The sequence below is a fragment of the Patiria miniata genome, unplaced genomic scaffold, assembly GCF_015706575.1.
Source record: "Patiria miniata isolate m_02_andy unplaced genomic scaffold, ASM1570657v1 HiC_scaffold_20, whole genome shotgun sequence".
In the NCBI taxonomy this organism is placed as follows: Eukaryota; Metazoa; Echinodermata; class Asteroidea; order Valvatida; family Asterinidae; genus Patiria; species Patiria miniata.
Window position 1 is genome coordinate 25,395,523 of NW_024037059.1, and position 11,026 is coordinate 25,406,548.

The window sequence follows — 11,026 nt, forward strand, 5'->3', positions numbered from 1 at the left end:
CAGACAATGTGAAACAATATGCTTCATTATAGTATCGTTCAGTACTGGAAGCTCCCGCCTACTTATTTGCATATTTGTACATTAATTATATACACAGATATTGAAAAGTTGTCAACAATTGTTGCCTTTTGTTTATATACCTGAGGATTTAATACGGGAAAAAAGTTGCAACCTGACGCCACTTTTTTCATCATATATCATCTCAATGAAGGGGAGTCATTGCAAAAATGGTGATCAGACATGAATCTGGGACTGAGAAACATTTCCAATTTTGTTAGGAAATACATAAAAAAGTTGTCTTGACTCTCCATAGACTCGTACACAACCGCTGAAGTGGCGTCAGGTTGCAACATTCTTTCCTCAATACCTTCTTAGGGTGATATGAACATCATGTCCAGCTGTCGCAGATGTCAACAATGGAATATATTCACGGAGAAGCCATTTTCGACCGTGTTCCCGACTCCATTTTACAGGTTTAAACTGTCGAATGGGAGGGTGCCAGACTATTTAATTATTGGATTGCGTACCAAGCCTCACTTTCACCTGACGTTCAATTTAATAATAATATGGCCGAGACGTGAATAAAGTCTATTGTTTATATTGCCGTGCCAATAATTTAAAGTTTTACTCTGCAAGAAATTAACACATTTTGCAGAGTAACATTTGATAACTGTGAGCTTTCTTCCAGTGTATGCAATGCTATATCACAGACTTGCGGGCCACACTACACACACCTGATACTAGTATACTTGTTTGGTACTTGAAGGGACCAAACACCCCACTCTTGTTTTACCATACACTCAAGGACAATGCTTTGTGTTTCCCTTTGTCCCTGTAATATAACACTCTCCCATAGACTAAGCACACAAACTTAATACAGAGGACTGTTTCCAACAAAAGACCCAACTCCCGAGGACTGAAAGGATCTGTTGTTCTCCCTTTGTGTGTCGGTCCTCGGGGGTTATGTAGAACACGTACACTCTTTGTACGATAGGATTCGCAGGAACAAAATATAGGGGCAATGAAATGTTCACACAATACGGTCCAAGTTTTTCCTATAAGTTGAAATCCTACCCATAACTAGGTCCTGGACAGAACACTGCCTCACAATACTGTGTCGGTGTTGATGTCCCTTTGGTAATGTAAATGTAGGAAAACAGTAATTAGTGAATAATCGAGTGACGTAAATAATGTCATATTTGTTTTACAAACGCAAAAACGTCACCATTCTGTACAGGCAAAATTACTACCTGATAATCTTTGTTCTTTTATGAATGCTTCAATTTTTCAATCTTCACCACAAAATGAGGTTTCACACACACACAGTCATACAGGTTTGTTTATGGTGTAAATCGAGGATTTTCTATTGTTCCTCTTCCCTTTTCCTTTGTTTTAACTTTTTCGCAACAGCTCTCATTGGTTTTGTACACGTTTTCTAATCGAGGTCGTCCTCGATTTGGTTCCTGGCCTCAATTCATCGATGATGTTGCACGTGTGTGTCCTCCATTTACACCATAAATAAAGGCATACACTCTTTGATGACTTGCCAGGGTAAACAAATAAAACATAATTAATCTCAAAGAAAAAGACTTAGTTTGATATTGTGATCAAGACAAGCACATCAGGAATTTTCCCCTTAATAAAATTATTGCATAACCAAAAATAATTAAAGATTGGTCTTAATGCAACTGCATCTATATTCATATAATTTAAATCGTTGTTTTCTTTGAGAAAGTAAACAAAGTCTTTTTAGAAGTTACAGTTGCAAGTCCACTTATACCTCAACACATGTTAAAATGACAAGCCTGCTCAGTATAGCAAGATCCATCAGGCCAAAAATCTCCAGGCCAAACTGCCTCAGAGTCTGAGGTTACCAACTGCAGCAGGATACAACTGTGGCATTGTTCAATGGGACTGACTCTCATTGTCTCAGAAGGGGCTGTGTATGCACGGGTGTTGATAGCTGAATGCATCAAAGTGCATCAGACTTTTACACCCGATGCACTGTGTTGCATCTGTCAGGGTTAGGGTTAAAGCTACAGTCCATCATTTGTGATTTGTGCATTTTGTTCGTTTGAAGCAACAAAAGTGTTCAAAATCTAATGAAGGATACTGAACAACTAACCTGATGAAGTTTCAGCTCAGCTTCAGCTGTATATTCTGAGAAAAACAGCATTCTAGGATCTCAATTTCAAATCAAAAGTTGCTGAATCATGTTTTGAATTGGGCCTGAATTCAGCGTTACGTGATGTCGCGCACTGATCCGACGAATTATAGCAACCGCGCACGCGTGTGCATCGTGCCAATGCTTGCGCGCGCTTCGCCGAATAACAAAACGAAGACGCACCGTTGGAAAGGCCTTCTTTTGTTGATTTCTTCAAAATGACAGCTTCCCAGAAAGAATCATTTCACAGGAAGTTTAGTCCCCTTACTATCTTTCAACCAAGTATGTTTTTCAACAATAATTATGCCAGTTACTTTTCGGCCGGCTGCAAATGATGGACTATAGCTTTAAGTAGTTCCCCTTGTACTGTTGGAAAAATTTTGACTTCATCCTAAACATTTGTGACTTTTTGGAAAGATTCGTAATCGATTCAGAAAACGTTGTCGTGGGGCAAGCCTACAGAAGAGCCTAATCTAGTTCAAATGTTCTCAAAGCATCATCTTCGGTGATCTCCAGAGTTGCTATTGCGCCGTCGTTGAAGACAAACGACGACCCGCTGTCCATGACTAGGCAGGCATCCCAACCACGCGACCGTAGACGGATCCTGTGAATTTAAATATAACGACAACGATTGAAGAAAGAAATTGACTGAAGCGGGGTTTGAACCTAGGACCTCCTGAATGCTGTATAGGTGCTCTACCAACTGAGCTATCCAGCGCTACGTTGGCGGTTTCCCAAAAATGTCAATGTCTTTCATCCTAGTTAGAAGCTATAAACTTTAATACTACATTTTTGCCCTTCACCGACGTACAAACACTGTATACTCAGTGTGTTACCCCCTGAGTGAAAGTGAGAAAAAAATCACTTGGGTGGGACTCAAACCCACGACCTCCTGCTTTTTAATGCAAACGTCTTACCACTCGACCACCGAGCTCACGGGATCGGTTGGCTGGTTCGAATCTGATGTAGCAGCGGGTACCGCATTGAAACTATTTGTAAGATGGAATTTTCATCTCGACGCAAATTCCATCTTATGAATAGCTGTAAACTTGTTTGTGCCATGTGGGAGTGAGAAGTCACATTTAATATACTATTGATGTCTGCTGTGATGTAACTTACAGGGTTTGCCCTTGAGGGCACATATCACATATTTTCTTATAAAATGTACCATAATGTTGTTTTTGTTTTGAGTGATAAGAAGTAACAATGTCATAATTAAAATGGGAAAGAATGGTGCATCCTGACCCCACTTTTTTCATCATATATCATCTCAATGAAGGCCCATCATTGCAAAAATGTTAAAAAGACATGAATCTGGGACCGAGAAACATTTTAAAATTTTGTTAGAAAATACTTTGAAATGCACTCAACTTTCCATAGACTTTGTGCACAACCAAAGAAGTGGTGTCTGGATACTACATTCTTTCCTTAAAATGTCCTTACATACAGACATTGTCCAATTACATGATGTACAAATAGATGTGGAACGCACACAATCTGAGACAAACAAAACTTAAGTGTACAAAAATTCCATAAGGTTGTCTAAGGGGCGTGGCTAACTCGCAAACAGCGATAGGTCAATTGGTACTGAACACTTACTTCTTGGCAAATCCCCTTGGTAAGTTAGCATTGAAGACCCCGTTGACGACTGGGTCGCGGACCGTGTAGGCAAGGGTAGGCACGCTGGCGTCAAAGAGCAGCGAGCTATTGAACTTGGAGGCAATTCTCTCTAGGAGATCTTGTGTGATTGGTATGTCCACATCAGACTCTTCATTGACTACAGGGTGAGTAAAAAAAACGAAACCCAAATGTCGGGACCATTGTTTTAGTGAAGTTCTGCATGTAGCACTTTCAAAATCTAGGATATGAAAGCCCAATTCATAAGCTTTCTTTTAGTACAAGAACCATTCAAATCACTCATGTACTTTCAAGTTACGGACTTTTAAACACAACCACCATTTTAAAGTTCTGTCTACGGATCACAAAACAGTAAGTGTTCTTTCAGTAAAACGAAAACAAATCACAGGGATGTGTGTGAATTGTTTTCGTTTTGCTGAAAGAACGCATACCTTTTGTACAAGAAAATTAAACAGTGACAATCGGGCTTGGTGACAAAACTATTCTTGGAATTGATCTGAGACATGGTGACGTCACGCTCTGTTTACATGCGTACTTTCGTAAGTACGTGTGGTCACGTGTGGTCTAGCGGTAGAGCGTAGGATTCATGATCGTTGGATTGTGGGTTCGAGCCCCGCCGTGGCCATGCGTGTTGTGCCCTTGAGTAAGGCGCTTTACCTCAATTACTCCTCTCAACCCAGGTGTTAAATGGGTACCGGCATAATTCAATGCTGGGAAGGTAACGGACTCGCTGTGGAGGAGGTGTGGCGATCCCCCCACAGCAGCATTTCATGGACTCGAGTCTGGCCCACTCGCTTCGAAAGAGAGATGGGCACTCCGTTCCTGTGAACACAGGTTCGCCCCTTTCGAAAGTGGTCACAAAGCACCATAGACTATAGGCTCCGTGCGCAACTACCCCCTCAATTGGTGAGGAAGGGAGAATTGGGGGAGACCACATTGAGTGACATTCGAACGCATTGCTAACAACGCCCGATGCTCATGCAAAGACGCTGTGCTTTGTGAACATTCAGACGTGCGTTCTTTGCGCCATACGGGCACGATCAGGTGCGCGCATGTGGTGTGTCCTGTCCACGGGGCTCTCCAAGGTGTAAATAAGCGCCCTCTATTGTTCGCGCACGGAGCCCATTTGTGAACGGAGTTCACTGGCAGCCTAGACTGTGTACAATTCAAACATCAGTGTCACTGACAAAAATATCACGTCAGACCGTAAATGGCTAGGAAAAAAGTACTTACTTATATTTAACAGTTCGCTGACACCCTGGTGCGACAACTTGTTTATATTAAAGGACCTGTAGACAAACAAAATACATTATCATCACGGGACCAATGCAATGAATCATCTAGGCGTCACATTTACCTTTATTTTTAATCTTGTTTTGCCATTTTAAAGGACATTTCAAGAACCTTTTGGCTCTTATGATCATGTGGATTTAATTGTACAGCTTTCTAGGCACAAAAAGTTTATTTTATATTTTGTTTAGATATAGGGATATATGCACAAAATATATAACAGTGTCAGGTTCATTTTATGCTTTCTTCAAAGTACAAAAGGTTGAGTATTAATTTATTAATAGGTACTAAGTTAGTAATAAGTACTTAATACTACTAAGTACTAAGTTAGTACTAAGAACTAAGTTAGTACTAAGTGCTAAGTACGTAGTAAGTACTAAGTTAGTACTAAAAACTGAATTAGTACTAAGTACTATGTTAGTACTAAGTGCTATGTTAGTACTAAGTACTAAATTACTCTGAATGGATGCTAAAACCTACCAGGATGTAGAGCCTGTGCCAGTGCAGATAGTGATTCCTGAGCTCTTCTGCTTAACCATGGGGCTTCCATCCACAGATATCTCATAATACGACACACTGTAAGAGAACAAATACAGGATGAATTACACATTTAACAATTGTTGACCGGTATTATGTGAGACATGGCATTTTTTACACCTTGGAAGATGCAAGGCATTGAGGAGAGTGATTCGAAGCGCTACTTTTGTTTCAGCATCGAGCCGAAGTTTAGCCGATGTCAGAGAAAATGCCAACTTTTGTAAAATGACCACACATGGTCATCGATCGCTCAAAAGGACACAGCCCTTCCCCCCCCCTCAACTGATTGATGTCCATGGGGGGGGGGGGGTATAGGTGAGGACCAAGAGCCCCCTCCCTCCGCCCCCAAGCTGGGTGTGTCATTTCCTCTGGCCACATTTAAATTTAGATGCCTTTTTCTTCAGGCCAACACTCTTTTGAACGGCTGTCTTGATACTCACGTCGATGAGAGTGATTCACCGATAAAGACCTCATTGAGTGCCCTGACCGGCAGTACGGTGGGCCCTGGTTCCACTCTCTTCTCTAACCCCTGCCGCATCCGCTGTTCCCTATTCCAGTGCTCGTACTGATGGTCTGGTAACCTTAGCTGTTGCTCATGGATATCAATGGGTTCAGCGTTGATCAGACCGCTCTCGACGGTGGTGCGGATTCGCTGTCGCCACTTCCACCTGTCTCAAAAAGACGGAAAGGGTACGCCTTGAAAATCTTTAAGCCCAACTCCCAAGGCATTTTTGATAGGCTGTAACCTCAATCCTGCAAAATCCTCCAACTGCCTCCATGTAAAAATTGCATACAGCCTCAATCCTGCAAAATCCTCCGTTATTCCTGGAATGTGGTCCTTGGAGGGGTGACCACTGCCTCACTCCTCCAAAATCCTCTGGCAATCACTGTCAATATGTTCAGGCAGAGCCAGTGACATCCTGGAGCAGTGCGGAAGATTTCAAGTAAAATCTAGGCCTAACTTTATGCACGGCTGAGTATTTATAAACAACACACGGTCTGGCCTAAGACCTTGACACATTCCATCCTCCAAAATCAGCCACACATTTTTGCCATAAGCCTCAATCCTGCCAAGTCCTCCATTTTGCAAAGAGGATTTGGGAGGATTTGGGAAGGTTAGGGTTAAAGAAATTGACAAGAGTGGGATTCAAATCAGTGACCTCCAGAATATTTTATCCGTGCTCTGTTTGCTGAGCTAATTAACCCTTAGTTGATCCCTTGCCAGATGGCACATAAAAGTTTATGTACTCCGACTAATGCCCCATGAACAGACATTGACTAATAAGGCCGTGTCCGAAACGGGCTTCCAGAGCTACGTCTACGTCTATTGTCAGCGCGTCCCCGCGTATTTTCAATGGGTGCGGACCTAGATCTAGCTCTAGACAGTTGATTCGGATGTAGCCTTTGCCTCTGTACTGATGGCGTCACACTTTGTTAACGTGTGCGCTTTTGTATGGGGCTACGAAACTGTCGTCCCCACTAGACTCCCATAAGAAAGCACACATGTAAACAAAGCGTGAAGTCATCAGTACAGAGGCTTGTTAGGAAGACTACCAACATCAACCGAAGCTCAGTGGGTAGAGCACTGGTACGGTATTCTGGAAGTCACAGGTTCACATCCACACTTCTTTGTTCAAATTCTATCTATAGATTAACCCTAACTCCCTAGCATGATTTACTAGGAACCATACCCATCCTGGCAAATTCCAACACCATATGGGAAACTGCCCACACATATTTCTGATTTTGATTCTGGAGGTGTGCCAACCCAATGTAAAAGACTGTCAGTTTAGGGGTACTGTACCTATCCCGACAGATTCCAACAAAACATGCTGTTGGGGTTTGATGGGTTGAGTTCTGTTAGGGTTAAAAATATACTGACATCAATTTCCCTTAGTGGTTTATTTGATGAATGAACATTATCAGAATGTGTAGTGGTAAGAATTCACCTGAAATTTCCTTCCATTATTTTCCTCAGGGCTTCGTCAAACTGCAGAGAGTTCTTCTCTGAGAGGCAGAGGTAGCCGGCAGACCTACTGGGATCTGTGTTGACTCCAAGCACGGGCGTGTCGTCCGTCACTTTACCGGCCGCCATGATGAAAGTGCCGTCTCCTCCGGCTGCGATGATGACGTCGGCCCATCGTACGGCCTCCTGGTTCAGGTTCTGATCAAACCACTGGGCTTGTCTGACTTCTATGTTCTGCGACCTGACATATGGGTGTGGTTAACAGAGTTGTAATAAAGTTGCCTCAATGTTTATTACTTGTCTGAACTTGGAATAAGGTCTCATATGAGCATTGCTAGAGGGGATGGGGTGGGGGTGTACCGTAATTGTTTTTTTTGTAAGCGAAATTGTGTCTTTTGGCAAATGCACCACTTACGATCTGATAGTGTCCAAAAACAAGGGGGGGGGGGCCAGAGTTGTAATGACTCGAGTCGAGTAGTCACAATTTTTGGTGACTCGACTTGCGCCACTTTTCAATTGTGGTTTTTGTGGTGTCATTTGTGAAAGGCTATGGTTACCAATCAAGGCAGGTGGGGGAAAAAGATATTTCACCATGAAAAGTGGCGCAATTCTCTAAAGAGACCCTTTCATAAAATTGGTCACTGCTCAGTCAACCGTGAATGTAATGACATGATCAGGGTGTCGTTTTAAAGAGGAGATTCAACCTAACAGAGGATATCTCCCTTTTACACGTGCCCTACTTCTGTTCCAATTTGCAACAATATCTCGTTTTTGTTTTTTTTATCCACCCTGTAGTGTTCAAATATTTGTGACTTGAATTGACTCAAGCTAAATATTTGACTCGACTCAACTCGACTCAACTACACACTGTGACTCAACACTCGACTCGACCTTCTTGACCCAATGACTCGACTCGACTCGAGTCACTTCTTTTAAGTGACTCGACTCGAGTCACAAAAATTAGTGACTCGTTACAACTCTGGGGGGAGGGGGGGGGGCTGTTTCCTTTGTGTACCCATGGCATCCTGTACAAAATGGCACTCAATGTTTACAAACAAACGAAAGGTCTTTATTTCACTCAATAGTCTAACATTTTTGAGGAATCTTCCAAATGACAATTGAACAGTGCCTAGAAAATAAGTACCAGAAATACTTTAGATGATTTCTGTTTAAAGCAAATGATAAAATCACTGATGTATAAACAGCACGCTCTGTGTATGAAAATTAAACAACAATCTCTTTTTTTTTTTTAGCTTTTCTCGTCAAACTTCAAATGAAGACTTCAAATTTCCACCGACCCATTCTCCAAAAAAAAAGAAATCTTATTCACTGTACAGAAAGTGGGTGTTTAAAAACAGTCAAATGAGTAGAGAGACTTACCGTAGGGTGTCCACAACTTTCTTGACGTTAGATACGTGAATTTTGTGCTTCTCCAAATACATGTCATAATGTGACCCTCTCTGTAGGAGCTGCAACATGGGAGAAAAAAATGAAAAAATCTTTGTCTTAAAACATAATTACAATCACTTTCAGAAAATTTACAGTAATTTTTTTTTCAATATTATTTCTCGTATGGGTCAATTTTGGATCCGCTTTTTTTTCCTGTCCCTGTTACATCTGACATCTATGATTTTATAATAATTCTGATGCACTCCTTAATGCAGTCATCCTCCAAGAGTGAATAGCACACTACCTACCCAATAAATAAAAAATGATTGGACGTCATTAATTACAAAGTACCAAGGTAAAATAAAAAATGTACCACTTTGGACCCTAAATTTATAAAATGACCCGAGCTATGGCAAAATTGATGGATTTTGGTGGATTCAGAATACTTTCAAGTAAAAGAGCCCAAGGGGTTAGGGTTAATGTATATTTCAATTGGATCAACTTCGTTACGTTCCTTCGTAACAAAAGGAAGTTGTTTTCATACACAAAATATTTTTCATGAGAATAAAATAGGGTAGTTAATTTCAGTGTTTTTTTTTTTTTATTTTTTTTTACAGTTTAACAATTTTCTTTGGAAATAGCAAATGAATGACTTCTTCAGCTTGACTGAGTGATGGGTTGATAGATACATAATGGGTATTTATAAAGCACACGTATCCACAATTATTGGTGCTCAAGGCGCTACATCATTATTACCCTGCTCATTGGGACAATGAAACATTCCAAATACCATCTCAGCTCCCTGGGGAGTATACAGCTCGATGCTGCCATTTTGGGGTAAAGCATCTAAAATCAACCACAATAACCATCTTTGCCCTCACAGGTAATAATAATAATAATAACAGGTTCTTATATAGCGCTTTTAACTAAGATCAAATCGCTTTACATTATTATTACCCCTAATAATTGGGCCAATTAAACATTCCATATACCATCTCAGCTCCCTGGGGAGTATACAGCTTGATGCTGCCATTTCGGCGCAAGGAAGCTAATTCAATCACAATGGCCACCTCTGCCCTCACAGGTACCCATTTACTCCTGGGTGTGGAGAAGCAATGAGTGACAAAGTGCCTTGCCCAAGGGCACACACACCATAACCCCAGGCTGGACTCGAACCCACAACCTGCAGAATTACCCACAGACCACGAATTCAATGCTCCAGACCACGAGGCCACATACGGCACTCCACAACATACATATAAACAAGCAAGAAACTCAAAAAATGGATTTTCGTTGTCTTACAGGAATGGGACCCATAATTACACAATCGCCAAAAATTAGAAAAATATCGAAAATAACCATGATAACACACCAATTGTTTCAAACCCTCTTCCTCAAGATCATGAAATCGTTTCCTTTCGAATGAATATCGCGACAGTTTCGACACCACTAATGCTCTCTTTGGCCTGAAGGGGACACCCTCCCCTCCATACTCAGTACCGCCCCCTCTTCTTGGCTGCTCCGTGTCCGGCGAGTTTGATGATGCCGATGAAGACCTGAACAGTCGTCTGATCAAAGACAAAGTACTAAAGTTGCCAGTTTTTGCGATGTTGCCAAGTCGATTTATGTGCAAGCCGAAACAAGTTGCACAAAACCCAATCCGGGAGCGAGACATCATTAATGTCCTTCTAATGCTAGGGCAGCCTTCCAGGTCTCTGAACACACATGACACAGACAGTCAGAAATCCAGTTTAGTGTTTGCCAGCGGTCATGTTCAGCCTGTCATTTATCAATCAATGAATCATGTAAACAGCGTACGTGCGCACTCGACTAAACAAGCATGCATGACCTTCGACCTTTATGTTGTTGTCGGTCAGTTCGCCCCATTTACATTTCGCCCCATACTCTTTCACAACATTGTCACTTCGCCCCATCAACTTGGCCTCAAATTTATATCCTCTCTGAAAGTATAACGTAGAGTCATACGACTATCAAAAACATCAACTCCTAAAAAACATACATGTTTTCATGCTATTTGTTTT

At 41.5% G+C, this 11,026-nt stretch overlaps 1 protein-coding gene across 1 annotated transcript; it reads right to left on the reverse strand.

Annotated features, from left to right (window-relative positions):
• Nucleotides 1-2,447: 2,447 nt before the first annotated feature.
• Nucleotides 2,448-10,862, reverse strand: LOC119728378 (NAD kinase 2, mitochondrial-like). The gene is made up of 8 exons (XM_038200594.1): nucleotides 10,357-10,862; nucleotides 8,976-9,064; nucleotides 7,579-7,836; nucleotides 6,070-6,297; nucleotides 5,573-5,668; nucleotides 5,036-5,091; nucleotides 3,764-3,941; nucleotides 2,448-2,768 (listed from the first exon to the last, which is right to left on the reverse strand). Exons 1-8 carry the CDS (start codon nucleotides 10,660-10,662, stop codon nucleotides 2,633-2,635), a joined length of 1,347 nt encoding a protein of 448 aa, XP_038056522.1. The 5' UTR covers nucleotides 10,663-10,862; the 3' UTR covers nucleotides 2,448-2,632.
• Between the last annotated feature and the right edge of the window lie 164 nt (nucleotides 10,863-11,026).